The following is a 15,574-nucleotide window of genomic DNA, read 5'->3' on the forward strand; positions in this document are numbered from 1 at the left end:
AGGTTCGTAATGAAAAAAAAACATGTGAACAGAAAACTTTCACATTCTGATGCAGAATTCTGGGTAAAGTCAGATCTGTTTCTGAGACATGCATTTAGATGGTCAAACTCAGAAATTATGTTCCCCTTTTGAACAAATCACCTCTGTCCAGTGTGCATGCTCACCCTGGGCTGTGGTTTCCCTCTCTGGTATCCTCCACAGGTGAGAGGGATTATCTTCCATGATCACCTAATTGGTAGCTCCAGTGATTAACCAATGAGGAATAGACAGTCTATTGCAGTCTGGGCATATGTTTCCTACTTGAATGGATTGTCCTGGTCCTGGGTTATTGATCTTTTTTCAAGTAAAACATATGGTCAGTGGTTGTTGATGTGTGAGCTGCACTAAGGAAGAACGACTAAAGCATGATCTGTTTTAAAAATTCTACTGTGATTGATTACATGGTATTATATACAGCACCTTCCAGTAAAAAGTACTTTGATATTATCATTATAAAAACGATAAAAGTTATTAACACAATTGGAGTATTGTATTCGTATGTCTGTGGTAAATTGTTGATCTTCATGTCACTGAACTAAATATGCACTAAAATGAATAAACCATTGTGCCTTAAAATCCACAATATAAACGTAGCTCTTGGCTATGTACTTCGGGTGCGAAAGTAGGCCTTTCTTCCAGCTGCACAACTGTAACCTCTTCATGTTAGTAAAGCTTGAATAATAATTAATTGAAACTGTCTAATTGCATGTTTCATTCAACATAACATGCTGGTAAACAATTTCAGTTTATAGCGAATCTTGTCAAAACCCTTCAAGAATTTATTTGAATTATTGTTGCAAATCCCAGAGAGCGAGTATAGGTTAAACAAAGCTCAAGTGTTCTGACGCATTAATAAGGCAGTGATGATAGAAAGGTGAGGCAATTATGTCAAAATGCAATGCACTGAAGGACCAGAAATGAGACACTCGTATTTGGAGCATATATGAATGTCTCACTTCTGCACCTTTAGTGGTGACGGTAAGGGCTAGTATTTATACCACATGGGAAAAAGTAATATAGAGGAATTTTGGCAATTTGGGGTAGAAGCTTTTTTGTTAAAAAAGGAAAAGGCTCTGTGATTGAGACTGGAGAACTGTCTTGGCACAATTTGCCAAAAAATGTAGATACTGTGGTTTTACTAATAACACATTTATAGGACTGGGTTTTCCATTTCCAATTTCAGCAGTATTCTTCAAGTATGTATCCTTGACACTCAGTGACCATCACTTTGATTCAGTGGTCTGCTACATATCAGCCCTACCCAATTATCAGTCTTGATTAGGACCAAAGAGTCTGCCATGTGTCAAATGTGCAGATCTGATATAAAATGTCAGTTGTTAATGAGGGCAGCAAAAAGCTTTAAAAATCTCCAGCTGAAGACCTTTTTTCTTTACTCTAGCACATTAATGAAGTAACTGTACATTCCAATTCATCAGTGCAATGCTTTAATTTACTGCTTCCAGATTTAGTGCTTTGAGTACTTTGAATAATTAGATAAGTTATTTTTTATTCTTCTCCTTTTCTGCTTTTAATATATGGTGTAATTACTAAAGACTGCTAGAGCAACTTATAGACACAATTCTAAAAGCAGGCTATGAAAGGCTATATCAGTGTTCATATTTAAACAGTTACAGCAATGCACATTGATGGCACAAGTACTGTAACTGCTGATTAGCCATTTAAGTATATTCACTTGCTCCCTAGTCTTAGTGCCACTGGGGTTCGACATCAATGGACAACTATACTGCATAGATACTTCAGATGACTAATGCACATTTTTGTTAAAGACAAAAAAAAAGAGATGCATCACTCCACAAGCCAAGACAAGAGCGGTCTGTTCCTGTCAGGAGTTTAAAAGCTTGGATTATAGACCTGATGATGTGCATACATTTAATGTGTAGAGCCACAAATGAAAAAGAAAAAGCACTTATACTATACCTCTCTTGAGCTCAAGGTTTTAACTTGGCACAGAGCTGATGTTCACATGCCAGCTATGCACTTCTAATGACCCCATTTGCTTGAGGTCACCCACCCTTCTCCAAAATCTCACTAACAGCAAACATCTGGTAGACATCGGTCCATTGGAGGCAGCCAGATTTATGTGACTGGTTTAAGAATGTTTAATGTGACCAATAATTGCTCTAAAAATGAAATGCTCAGAATAATGCCTGGTGGCATTTGTGGAAAAGCCAGGAACCATATGTTACAATGGGTTTGTGTATGTCGCATGCAGTTTTTAAAAAATAGTCTTGTAGACATTTTAGAACTGGTTTTATTTTGGTAGTGTTTTCTATACATCTTGGCCATCAACAGACAGAACTTCCAGTGTGACCCTTAGCAAATTCCTAAATTCCCCAGCTCCTTTTGTCATTTCTTCAACATCCACGTTTTGAATTCTGTGCTTCACATACTGTGAGCAAATGGAAAAAGATAATCAGGCTTTGTACAGTAAAGTTTTCAGACCAGAAATACAGCATGAAGAAGAAATTTCTGTCTTAACATTGTGACTGATGTACTGCACTGTTTTTCAGATGAAGAAGCTGGACATTCAAATAAAATGACTGAAGAGGTACAGAATTTGAGGACAAGGGTTGAAATGTTGGAACAGGTAGGATTTTCCTGCAAACAGCATTTGTCACACATATCATTGGCACCATCAGAAATTAAGGTTTTGCATCTATGTTCCTTACTGACTGAACATTGTAATTGTTCAGTCAGTGGGGATTCCTCTTTGCTAAGCTTATTAAAATATGCCAGTCGTGCCAAACATATAGAATAAAACACCCTGCAGACAAATAATTGATAATTGATTAGCCTTGTCAATAACATTTTTAATCATTAATGAGAAGAAAAGTTGTTTGCAGGGTGCATGTGCAGGTATATTTATTAGCTGATAACCTAAAGCATGCATAACATGCATGTCCACATCTTACACAAAAAAAATATTGAAGTTAATGTGTTGCATCACAGGATTTAGTTGTGTAAACTGATTTGTGTCCAGACACAGTACATGAAGAACGGCCACCAAGCTGTGCTTCTTATTCACTGCTCCTGAGATATGACCCAGGGACTGATTGCACAGTGGAAGTGTTCTAGCTTCTCATTTTGGATTGTGGATCTAGGAGTGAGAAATGTTTCACTGAGTTTGTACCTCTCTCGTCTTGTTTTGGTGGGCAATGGCAGAAACTGCAGCTGGCTCTCGCCCCCTTCAACAGCCTGTTCTCCCTCATGCCAGAGGACGGGGTGGCTGAGAGGGCCAGCTTCCTGTCTCACTCGTTTCAGCAGCTGGACCGAATCGACTCCCTCAGCGAGCAGATCGGCTTCCTGGAGGAGAGGCTGGAGACCTGTGAGTAACCGGTGTGGTGGCAGTGCAGCCCGTCGCGATCCGCTGTGGCTCGTCCCTGTGGCTTTAGAGGAAATTAACTTGCAGACAGGCTTTGGCTGGGAAAATGGCACTTCCCATAGCTTTGTGGATGAGGTTTATGTATTGCAGCATTTTGTCACAATGAAAAAATTATCTTCAGTTATTTTATAGTTGACATTAGGACTCCTCATTTAAAAAACAGACTAAGATAATAAACAGCTAAGCCATTTATTGTATAATGCACAATGATTACACTGGCTGCCTTTTTAACTGACACCACAGCATGTTTGTTTTCTAAAAAAAATTATGCCATTCTTAGCAGCATTTTGGACCAAGTTAGCAATTGTTGTGGTATTTCTTTTTCATCCCAAGCTCATTTGACCTACAGTAATTGTTTCACTATTAAATATAGTTTACCCATTAAAATTTCCATTGAGAGGCAACAGCCATGAAATAAAAAAAATAATGTGTTGAATATGAACCAACACTAGAAGGCTTTGATTCAGGAAATACATTTTCAACTGTAGTGTAATTTATGAAGTCACTGTTTGCCAAAGCAGCAGTAAAAAGTCATGAAAAAGGCGACAGGTGGCACCTTCTCCATTTTACCTGTATGGCAATCTTGCTCAAGTTTCCTCTTAGCTTGTTTATAAAGAAGAAAAAAGATTAATTTCTTCTCGTAATATGGAGCCCTCCGCTCTCGCATCCTTCACATCCTTGAAGGGTCATCAGTCTGGTGGTTGGGGAAAACGAGCAAATAACGTGTGTGTGTGTGAGTGTGAAAGGAGGAGGGGATGTGAAATAGACCTGTCCCATTAAAAAGGTGAATTAACACGGCTGGGAAGAAAAGGCCATGGGATCTGGAGGCAGCTGGTGCAGCAGCAGACACAATGGATAGAGAGGGTGACACCACAAATGATGGAAGAACTTTGGGATTATACTGTATAATGTCTGTTGTTCCACATGCTTGCCAGTTTGAACCCAATAAAAGTTAATTTATAGTTCTTCCTAACCTCAGTGTCACCTTTAACAATGTAAGGGTGATGTATATTGCATCTTACAATTTCCTTTGGTCTGTATTAAGCTGGCTGCAGTATAATAGTTTAATATAAGACTGAATCCTTTTTCAGCCTTCAAGCCAGGAGGTAAAGAAAAATGTAAGATAGGGAAAGTGTGTTTTAGAATCATCCACATTCGACATAGAAAAGGTTATCTTTAACCATCTTGTCTTCTGTGTGTATTAGCCTTCAAAACTATGATCAATGGCCTGTGGCAAGAGAAGCATATTGGCATCCACACCAAAGGATATACTATCCTTTGAATGTGAACAGCAAAGGTTAAAACAGTTGCATAACTCAGAAACAGGCTTTTATTAAACAAGATTCTTAATCATCTCAGTACACCACAAATTATAGTCTTAGGATGGATAGTTTTAAGAAACACTGAAAATGACATATAAAAAAAAAACAGCCCTAATTCTGGACAAATGTGCAAATACAAAACAATATCTTTTGTATGGTCTGTGTTACAGTATTTGAGATGATATTATGGACTAGCCAGGATTAAAGGTTTGCTAGCAGCAAGGATACAACAACATATATGGATTACATTTATACAAAATACATGGATTGTGGACAAGTACAAATGCGATATAGAGCTTTCCTCTTATTTTTTACTGTAGGCGGATTTTATACCTGGAATAAAAAAAACTTGAAAGTGAAAATGGTGGTAAAAAAACAAAGCAAAGGCCCAGAACCCGATGTAATATGATGTACAAAGTGCATCTTAATTATAAATGACATTTAAACAATTCTCAAAGATCTGATTTATTAATAGCTATTCTTTTCTTTTTGATTTTAGGTTCCTGCAGGGACAACAGATAATGGGGAAAATGCAAAAGGCTCAAAAACCAAACATGCAATTTCCTCTTTTGGATTATGTTTGACTGCAGAAGAGAATATCAATAGGCTTTCAGATCAAAGAACATATTTCTCACTTGTTTGATCTTTCCTGATTCACTCCGAGGGAAGATTCAAATAACTAATTATGTTCATATTTAAAAGTGAAAAAAGCACTAGGTGTGTCTAAGGAGAATGCTTCCATCCTTTTAAGACATGATATTAAAACAAATCTTTAAATAATCCTCCAGTGGCACAATACATTTCTTATTCAATTTAATTTCAACATAAATCTGAGTTTAATTTCATTTTCTGCTATTTCAGATTCACTTTACTGATCTGTTGCTTCAAGGTCCTCCACTGTCTATCCTAAGCACTGGCTACAGCTCTCACTTGGAAGTTTTGTATTTATGTTTTTAAGTTATAATTTCATGTGCTTGTGTAGATATGAGATACATGTATTGCTACTGTCTTTTTTATAATAAAATATGTTTACAGGAAGAAGCCACCGTCCCTTGTTCCCTAAAAAAAAATTTTTTTTTCACTGCATTAGTATTGAAAATTTGCTTTTTATTTTTTCTCCAATCACTGTGTTGGTATTGGTACTTTATCAAAACTGGTTCACTTTTGACATTAATTTAACACTTAGTAATTAAGACAAGACATTAGAAAACTGAAAAAAAAATACTACAGAAAGAGGACTTCCCATAGGAAAAATGAAATTTATTTTTCAAGGCATTTTTAAACAGGTTTAGCCAGATTCTGTGAAAACAACACCATTATGTTGAACATAATGAGATATTACAACAAGAGTTTATGCATGTGTATGTATAAACATATACACGTGTATGTATATACACAGATCTATATATACACGTACACACAAGCACATATTCCACTGTATTTTCAATACAGATACTCTCAGCATTTTCTAAAGCTACCACAAAGCCTACATTTTAAATAGCTTTGGTGAACTTGTAGGATACTTTGCAAACAACATATTTTCAAAATAACATTCTTTTTCTCTTTACCAAACATAGTCAAATACTAGAATAAGTGCCTCCTTTAACATATTCTGCAAACAAAAACCGTTTTGTTGAAAATGGACAACAAAAGCAGTCACCAGCCAGAAAAAAACTCATTTTTTTTTTTATCGGTGTGCTGAGGGAGGCTGCATTACTAGCAAGCTCCCAGCAGGCGTCATAAGAGCAAAAACTGCTTTCAAAAGCTTTGCTCGATTTCCTCACAAGTCCAAGGGACCATGGACTATTGATACAGTACTGTCAGTTCCAAGCACCTCTAGCTTTGTGCTCCGAAACTGAAAATGTACTTCATGCTAATTAACGTGCCAAAACTTATATTGCAATACAAAGACTATGCCTTTAGTATTGCACAGTTCCCAATTCAAACTGTATCTCACAAATCATTGGCATTGGAACTGATCTTTTCCAAAACCCTGATCCCCATGTCCAAATGAGTTGTCACAGTGGAGGATTATTTGTCATTTAAGTGCAGTCTAAGCTACATTATCTAACTGAAATATGTTAATGCAGTAATGTACATGAAGAAATGTTTCAGGAGGGTTACTGCAAAGCTCTATAAATAAAACGAATACTAAAAAGTTAACTTGCATTAACTTGAAATGTTTTTTCTTCAATAAAGAAAACCCTGCCATGTATTTTACTTGAAATAATCAGCCTCCCAAGACATCATTCAATTCTGCAAATTAAAGTACAAGCAGTTCATCGAGATCACTATCCCAGATACAGATCCCATCAATTCAAATGTTTTACTATGTTCACCAAAAACACCAGTTTATTTGAAACTTTTCCATACCAAACATTTCCATCCAGCACAAAGAATTTTGATACATAACTGCAAAGCACAGCTGAATCAACATAATTGTTAGAATATTCTCCACAGTAACTACCAATGTGTGTAGTACAGGGTGATTTATTCTTTTTTGTGGAAGGACACTTACAGAATTAGATCATTCTATAGAAAAGCTAACATGGAGATGTTTTCAAGTGACAGGTTTGTTTTTCCCTTTCGAATAGTTTTCCTCTTTTGATTTTTTTTAACCTTTTGATATAAATAAAAATCTTAATATGTGAACTGCTGTAACAATTAATTTTCTTTTTTTAACAGCATCGGTATTAGAATAAAAAGTATCATTCTCCACACTGTAGTCTGTCCCTCTCCCATCTGGCCTTGATAGCACAAAGCAGCTTCAATAGCTCTACTGTATTCTCTCAAAAAATAACTTTAGTGTTGTTAAGAGAGAGAACTCTTCCTTGTAATGTTAGGTGTTATGATATTCACTACAGTATATGTACTTTGAAATACAAAGAAAGTGAGTTAACTAATTGTCATATTAGCTATCTGGAACAAAGGCCTGATAATTTAGTTGCATCCTATGCATCACTCCTTTTCAGGGAGATCTTACAGGGTTTTATGCACTTGGACAGGATGTAGCATCATGTTGTTTCTTTGGTTGCCCATTCCTCATCAATAATCAACTAATCAACTACAACTCCAATTTATTTGCAGCAACCAGGGGGGAGTGGAAATGGCACATGACACATTCTGAAACTTCTGCCAATCCACTCAAATCCTGGAAATTAAAAAAAAAACTGAATGACGTCCAGAGTCATCCAATAAACGTTTCAATAACGAACTAATAAAATAGTTAAATTAGTCCCACCAACACTGCTGACATGCCCCAAACTGGGATTTCAACTGAGCAAGATATTTTTGTTGTTGCATCTTAACCTAACATGCATTTTTTTCAACCTTTCAAACCAGTTCAAAACTAAGTACCACGAGGTAATTCCAGTAGTCCTTTTCAAATCACCTGACACTTCTACATCTAGAGATTTCATGTGGCACAAAATGAAAACTGCATTTTGGATAAGTAACATTTGGACATTTCACTGTTTGGATTGACCTTTTGACACTTTTATACAGCTTGACTGAGAAGGTTCTTCAAAGGGAGAGAAAAAAATACATAAAAATAAATCTGGAAGTATTCAACTTGGAACACTTGTTTTGGTTACATGTAGTATCTTATTAGGCTTTTGAAATATCAGTAGCATGTAACACGTGCTTTGCACAGTGTCTTACTAAATCTGTCATTTTTTTCTTGTTGGAATTTGTTGTTGGACAAAAGCTTGAGAACACATCACAGGGATATGTGCAGGTTAAATTTTAATCTTCCTCTCCTCCTGCACAGGAATAAGAACTGGAATGTATTTCAGAAGTGGATGGGGACAAAGGGAGGACTGGAACAGGAGGGTGAAAGCAAGAAATAATCCACTGATATACCATATTCCATTTGGAAATGACGTGGATCAGAATTGGCTAGGACATGAAACTGGGGGGGAAAGCAGACTGATTAATAAAGAGAAAACAATAACTTAGATCGAGTGACCCACTGCTTGCATGCATGACTGCACGTGGTACAGTCTGATCAGCCAGATTACAGTCCATGTTACCCTGATCGGTATCAAATCCCTCTGGGGTTTTGGATGTGGCAGACGGAAGCATGGATGGGTGCTTCCGATAGTCGATAGGCTTACAGAGCAAGTCAGTGGCTCGAGAGGAATTTGAACAATACTTCAAACTCCTACAGTCAACCCCTAACCTTTTCAACCCCCTCCCCCCTACTTCCCTTTTCTTTTAACGCCAATGAAAGAACCCATAACATGCTTGTATCGCTAGCATGCCACAACAGGTGAAACATGAGCAAGTGTAGTTATTTGTTTTTATCAGCAGAGGTCCCACTGCATGGCTCTGTGCCCAGGAAGCGTCAAATGTATGCTGGGGGAAATGTTCAGTGACCCGATGGCCCATTGGCTTGGCGGTCTTGTCCCGATATCTCCATGAAAGCGGAACGCATGATCTCGTAGCATTTGTTCGACAGAGCCGACACGTCGTCTGTCGTCATACCCTTTGTTTCAATTTTCGGGAGGATTTTGAGGGTGATCGTCCCTAGGAGAAACAGAAGCAAACACCCCGCATTGAATATCCCCCACGGTCAATCTTACAGACTCCTTACTGGTGTTCACACATTCACAAGCTTAAGATCTCAGGAAGAATGGAGCCAAGTATACAAATCCAATAAGACTGTAGTTTGGAGCAAAGGCTAGGGATCTGGACCCCCATCTGGAGACAGTGCTAAAATCCTGGGTGGATTACTATTGCTGGACCCTTGATTAAGATCCTCTATCCAAATTTTTGCAGCAAGCCCATTTGTATAAATAAATACAAAAAGAAAAAAGGCAATATGCTTTGAATAAAAGCACCAGTCAAGTAACCGAGTTAATACAATTTGATGCCAATGCCAAACGCAGAACAGGAAAGAAGAGGCAAAACTGTGGAGCCGGATGTTCTGTTGGCAGTCTCATCAGCTGCCAATAAAAACACTTGGTATAAGACCTGAGTAAGCCATGATAACCACAGATTGCATTACAGGGCAAAGTTTCTTGAACTGAAAAAAAAAACTATGGGAAATCCCAAACTGTTAATAAAATTATCCCATTGCCATGTGAAACAACTGAGAAGTCTCCGATGCCACAGATCCACACCCATGGGAAGTAACTTCAGATTTTCTCTGCATGCTTCTTTGGTAACTTTGAATCCAAAAACACAAACCAAAATGGTTTATGGAATTAAACCAGTTACCTTTTAGATAAAATATTGTTTCAGAGTTAATTTTTATCATGGTAAACACTAAAGAAAACTAGACAGCCAGATGTAAACTGGTTGAGGGTTATAAGTAACCAAACCCTAAGACCGATTCAGAACTTGAGATCTTTAAATGGAAGTGCTTAATTCAAGTCTGGGTGGGATGATGACAAACAAGCCAGTTCCACCCAGCCGTTTTAAATCTTTATCACTACAAATATTCACTATTTATATAAATACACAAATATATCTTCTATACATTTTGTTTCAGGCATCTCCACAACTAAAGCTGCCCTTTGGTTAATTCCATTCCTTATAATCTCAAATTGTTACAAAGCATCTGATACTTGAATGTTGTTCTTCCCTATGAAATGAAATTAATGCCTGATACTACTTTATTTTAGCAATTTAATTTTTCTGAATACTTTCCTCTTGTAATAATGCAAATCTCCCCTATGCTTTCAGATGAACAGCTTCTTCTGTTCGATCTCTGTAACTATACAGACCCCAATCCTACCCTATTCAATATTCCAATTTCAGGGGTTAAACATAATTAAAACAAAAGAGAAGTATTCATACCAGATTTAAACTGCTTTTCTTTTCGCAAGTAGAAGTTGCTGTAGGAGGAAAACACAACTGGAATAATTGGAGCCTGCAAAGAAGATAAGATAAAATAAGATGCAGAAATTTTTAAAGGCTAAGTTTAACTTCCTTAAATGAATGGGGGTAGTTGTTGCATTTCAATTTTCACACCAGCTGCTTTACAAAACAAAAGCTAGAGATATACTGTACTACAGACTAGACAAAAGGTAAACAACCCTACTTCAACATTGAAAAACCTCTTTATAAGGACACATTTTAGATAGCCATTCTAATAATAAAACCTTCCCAAGTTTAACAGAACACATCCCGTCCGGAACAAAAATAGTTGCCATAAGGACAAGGACAGATGCTGAGCAATTGCATGCACATGAATTAAAAAAATCCCTAAAGCATGTTGTTAAATTTAGCCCCATTGTGATGTGTTCCCATTAGTCTTGGCACCATATGAAGACTCCCTTATATAAGCAGCAGGATTCGCAGGGATCTACTGGTGGAACAGCACTGTAACTGTACATTAGTTTCTCAGCCAGTTCCCAAGCCCTGAGGTCACCACATGCTCAGACTAATGAACTTGAGCTTTGCAGAATGCTGCAAGTAGACTGCTCCTCCCCTTCCTTCCATTTTGAGATAATGGAAACACAACAGAGGTTTAATCATTTCAGAAGCACATGAACTGCCTAAAGACATTGGAGCCCCAAATGCAGTGTACAGACCTCAGTCATTAATATACACATCAAAAAGTTCCTGTAACATTTAGCTTTGAGTTAATGGGGGTTCTGTATTTTGATGATTCACGCCTGTGGAAATTCAGGTTTTTTTCCAGAGTTTTCCTTGTTTTTTTAAATAAAGACCCAAAATATAAAATTAAGTGTATGCAAAATCCTTCTACTTGATATGATGTACACGGTAATAAAAAAGTTTCTCCCATTCATTTTTTAAATTAAAGCAACCTTACAGAACATTTGTTATTATTGCATAAAAAACAGACCCAAGCACAGGTTAGCAGGCTAATTAAACGTGAAATACAGTTAAATATGGATTTATTTTGTTTTCTGATAGCTTAAACATTAAAGGAATCTTTCCCTTAGACTAAAGAGAAGTCCAGGTATTTATTTCTTTACTACTGATCTTTAAAAATCTATTGTACGTCAGTAGTAGATCTCAGTGAAATAAATTAATAAATATATTTCCATTATAAGTAATGATAAATACAAAATACAATGCCACTCAAACAAGTCCCACATCATTCTTTCCCTCTTTCTTATTTACTTTGTGTGTGCAAATGTCTCAGGTATTCAAACAGGGGTGTGCACACCTGTATTCATTTGTGAAAACCTTGAAAGGTATGAGTTGCAGGTCCTCTCACCCATATACCACCAGATGTGTCCCCTTTTCCACTTCCGCATTTCCCTCCAACTTAGCCATGTTTATTTAAGTCACTTCTGCTCATTCTAAAAAAGCACAGCTTCAAGTTATGCAGATCTCCAACAGAACTGTTTTGTCCCCAGTCTTGTTTTGCACTGTAATAATGTGCTCAGTCTTCCTAAACCCAAACCAGACAGTTACTGCTGCAACCATCTTCAACATAGCATTAAGAAAATGCTCTTTGCAGACTCAACACTGATGCTTTCACCAGAATCTCACTTTTACTTGGAAGGGAAGGCAGGAAAATAGCCCAGCTCTTAATGCTTAAAGCCAACTCAGTTACCAAATCCCATAAAGGACACTATAGCAATTTAAATCAGACAAAGCCTGGCTGCAAACTGGGTGTAGTTCTAAATTAGCATTTTAAAAATGCTGTGAAAGTACTGCAATTAGATGTATGAATGAGCGATGGTAGAAAATGTATCCAAGCAGACCTGGCACTAGAACATGCAGCACATGAAGCAACAGTACTTTGTTTTCCCACTCATATGATATTTTTAATACGCTAAATTATTTTAACAAGTAATCAACAGAGATGCACGCTCTGATAAGAATGCTGATCATGAAAGAATAAAGGTTTCATTCCTCTTCATTTTTTATAGAGAATGACCCCCCATGGGTCTTGCTCCTTGATTGAAAAGACTACCACATCACTGCAGTGGAATGTGCTTCAGATGTTCCAGAACAGACTCTGCCAACACAATTCCTCAGGGCCACAGTGCATTGGGCTTTTAGACAATGTCAAACACAAAGACTTTAGGTGCATTCTAAAACAGTTTTTTGTGCTTTCCACGTCAGAGAAAAATGTTGTTATTCATCTTATAGAAGTATCCTACATCTTTCCCCAACGCAGTTTTTATATAGGACTGAATAAAGCATTAAAAAAACAAGCCTGAATACACCTTTACCTTCTTGAAAGTAAGCTCAGGACATGAAAAAGTACTGCATAAATGTACTTGTTTTCCACATTTAGTTTATGACCTATGTATTGCTGACAGAACAATAGCGCCACCTACAGTCTGAATTCAAATTAGTTTCTCAAGAGCATAAAGAGAGGACAAATTGGTGTAAAGGTCTGCAAGTGATTGGTACAATAACATTGACAAATTCCTCACAACTGTCAGCTATCTGCTGTAATTGCCCATGGGAAATATGCATCTTAGTTGACCACTGTAATTAGTGGAATGCAGAGTGGGAAAGTGGAAATACGTTTTTTAAGAACAATACAGTTGTATCATGAATCCTTTCATAAAGACCACAAGACTAAATGTGTTATCAGAGAGCACGTAAAAAAACTAAGCTCTAATGGTGATACCACACGAGAACCAAACTGTAATTTGAAATGTTCCTCCCCCAGAGGCACAATTATGTTTTTCAAATTGAAGGTTTTAGCTCATCTTTCCCCACAAGAGAATGACATTCTTTCTCTAAGCACACACCCACATGCACTATCATGAACCATTACTGGAATACTAGCATCGTCTCAATGTGGGGATAAGGGCTTCTGATCTGAGTACTCAATATTCCATAGTCCGACAGGTAATATAAATCTGAAGGATTATTATTTTTCCTATTATTTTACCAATAAAAAGAAGGCAGATACAAAACAGATTCTCACCCAGTGACATTCTAATCTGTATTCAGTGAGCAGATTTCATAAGCCTTGCAAACCATAACCTTTGCTTCCGTCATCGCTCACCCATGTGATAATTATTTTTGACATGAAAAAAAACAACATAATAAGGTACAGGGGGATTGTTTCAGGTCACAGAAGTACTAAATAGGCAGACTGTTATCCATTATGGCACATATCTCCTTCATAGAAGCATACACAACATATTTGTTTCACATGCATTATATCCCACTCCTTATTTATGCCTGTTTGCATTCTCCTTCAGAGCCTATCTGATATCACAGCTTGTCCTGCCTCTACCAATAGGATCTGTGAAGAAACAGTCCAGGACTGCAAGAACATACCTGTGCCTGTAATGCCAGGTGGAAAGCTCCCTTCTTGAAGGGCAAAAGGTCTCCCTTCTGGTTCCGTGTGCCCTCGGGGAAAACCCAGAGACGAATCTGTAGGAGAGCCCAGACAGCAGTTACAGAACAGAGCATCCCATGCCCCCCAAAACATGGAATGCTGATCAGAGCAGTGTGGAGCATCAGGGCTCTGGACTCTTCATTGGATGGTGTGTGTTAAAATTCCAGGTGGGACAGTACTGTTTTATCCTTGAGCAAGGTATAGTACGTCTCTTGAACTGTTCCCGTTAAAATAACCTATTGTATAAAGAACACAAATGTAAGTCACTTCAGAAAAAAGCTGTTTCAGAGGTTTGTAGGAGCATACATGTGGAATGTGGAATCTCATAAGATAGCCATTCAAATTCATGTATAATATCAGAAATATCATAGAAAGAGAGGAATAATTAAGCATGTGCCAAAAGGAAAAAACATACTAATACAATGATTTATACAGGCAGCAGTGGGGAAGAAAAGACATTTAAATGATGACTGTATTTGCAAAGTAATTACATGGGAAAAGTAGCGTCATTAACTGCATTCATTATTTGAGATGCACAATCAAATGCTGTGCTCTGTAACCAGGATAGCAGGATAGCTGGATTATATAGCAATTTGATGTAGTTTTCTTCAAGTATTAAGAAAATATTTTAAAGATGCTTGATTCAGAGTGTTTTAAAGAGCAGGATGTGATGTACAGGTTGGCAAAAGACCTGGGGCGTAGGCAGATTAATGGAAAACTGAAGTTACAGTACCTGGTCTTGCAGCATAGTTTTTGCAGCATCTGTCATTACACTCTTGGCATCACTGGTCTTCTTTCGGTTTATGAAGACAATCCCACCAAGCCAGCTCACTAGACCCACAGTGCCTGCATACACCAGCTCCTTCTTGGCTATCATGGTGCAGCGGTCAGGAAGAATCTCCATCATTCCTTAAAACAGTCAGTAAACTTAATTCACTTTATTGTCCCAGATGGGAAATTTGCTTTTCAGGCAGGTAAAAGAGATAACACATTACACAATACAATTAACACAACATGAATGCATTTAAAAATAAGAGACATACATTTATGAGGAGAAAAAAAAAATATATAAATGAAGTAAAATATACAATCAACTGTCCAAATTAAGCAGTTTAATAGCTATGGGAAGAAAAGATCAATTCGTTCTATTGCTCTTTAATCTAGGCAACCTAAACTGATGCTCAAATTCAGTGTGCAAGGGGTTGTCATGACAGTCAAAAATTATATTGGGCTTCTGTACTATTAGCTTGGCATACATACTAGTGAAACATCCATTAGTGGAGAGGGGTTACTAAAATACCTATCATTTATCTTAAATGATATAATTTAGCATTTATTTTGCTCTTCATTTTGCAGTGGCCACTATTTCAGTGTGCACAGTCTTTGAAAACTGTCCGTTTCACTTGATACCCTAAATTAAATCTTTTTTTTGTTCAGCAAAAACTCTTTAGGAAAAGGCCTGTCACAGGAAAAAAAAAGTAGGGGTAGGGACAGAAATACTGCACTTTAACAGAATTTCAC

The 15,574-nt window shown here is 37.2% G+C and overlaps 2 protein-coding genes across 4 annotated transcripts in view; one reads left to right on the plus strand and one right to left on the minus strand.

The window, feature by feature from the left end:
- Positions 1–5,805, plus strand: part of egfl7 (EGF-like-domain, multiple 7) — a 21,723-nt gene extending 15,918 nt beyond the window's left edge. For all 3 annotated transcript variants that reach the window (XM_015366744.2, XM_006640636.3, XM_015366743.2), the window contains 3 exons: positions 2,571–2,647; positions 3,223–3,385; positions 5,264–5,805. In XM_015366744.2, the coding sequence (XP_015222230.2) occupies positions 2,571–2,647; positions 3,223–3,385; positions 5,264–5,286 (263 nt within the window). In that variant the 3' untranslated portion in view covers positions 5,287–5,805. The remainder of the gene's footprint in view (positions 1–2,570; positions 2,648–3,222; positions 3,386–5,263) is intronic.
- agpat2 (1-acylglycerol-3-phosphate O-acyltransferase 2 (lysophosphatidic acid acyltransferase, beta)) overlaps positions 4,755–15,574 on the minus strand; it is a 23,259-nt gene continuing 12,439 nt past the window's right edge. Inside the window, exons 3-6 of the mRNA XM_006640637.3 lie at positions 14,787–14,962; positions 13,993–14,088; positions 10,567–10,639; positions 4,755–9,291 (exon numbers count right to left, since the gene is read on the minus strand). Of these exons, the coding sequence (XP_006640700.2) occupies positions 9,134–9,291; positions 10,567–10,639; positions 13,993–14,088; positions 14,787–14,962 (503 nt within the window). The 3' untranslated portion in view covers positions 4,755–9,133. The remainder of the gene's footprint in view (positions 9,292–10,566; positions 10,640–13,992; positions 14,089–14,786; positions 14,963–15,574) is intronic.

This window comes from Lepisosteus oculatus, chromosome 24 (assembly GCF_040954835.1).
Source record: "Lepisosteus oculatus isolate fLepOcu1 chromosome 24, fLepOcu1.hap2, whole genome shotgun sequence".
In the NCBI taxonomy this organism is placed as follows: domain Eukaryota; kingdom Metazoa; phylum Chordata; class Actinopteri; order Semionotiformes; family Lepisosteidae; genus Lepisosteus; species Lepisosteus oculatus.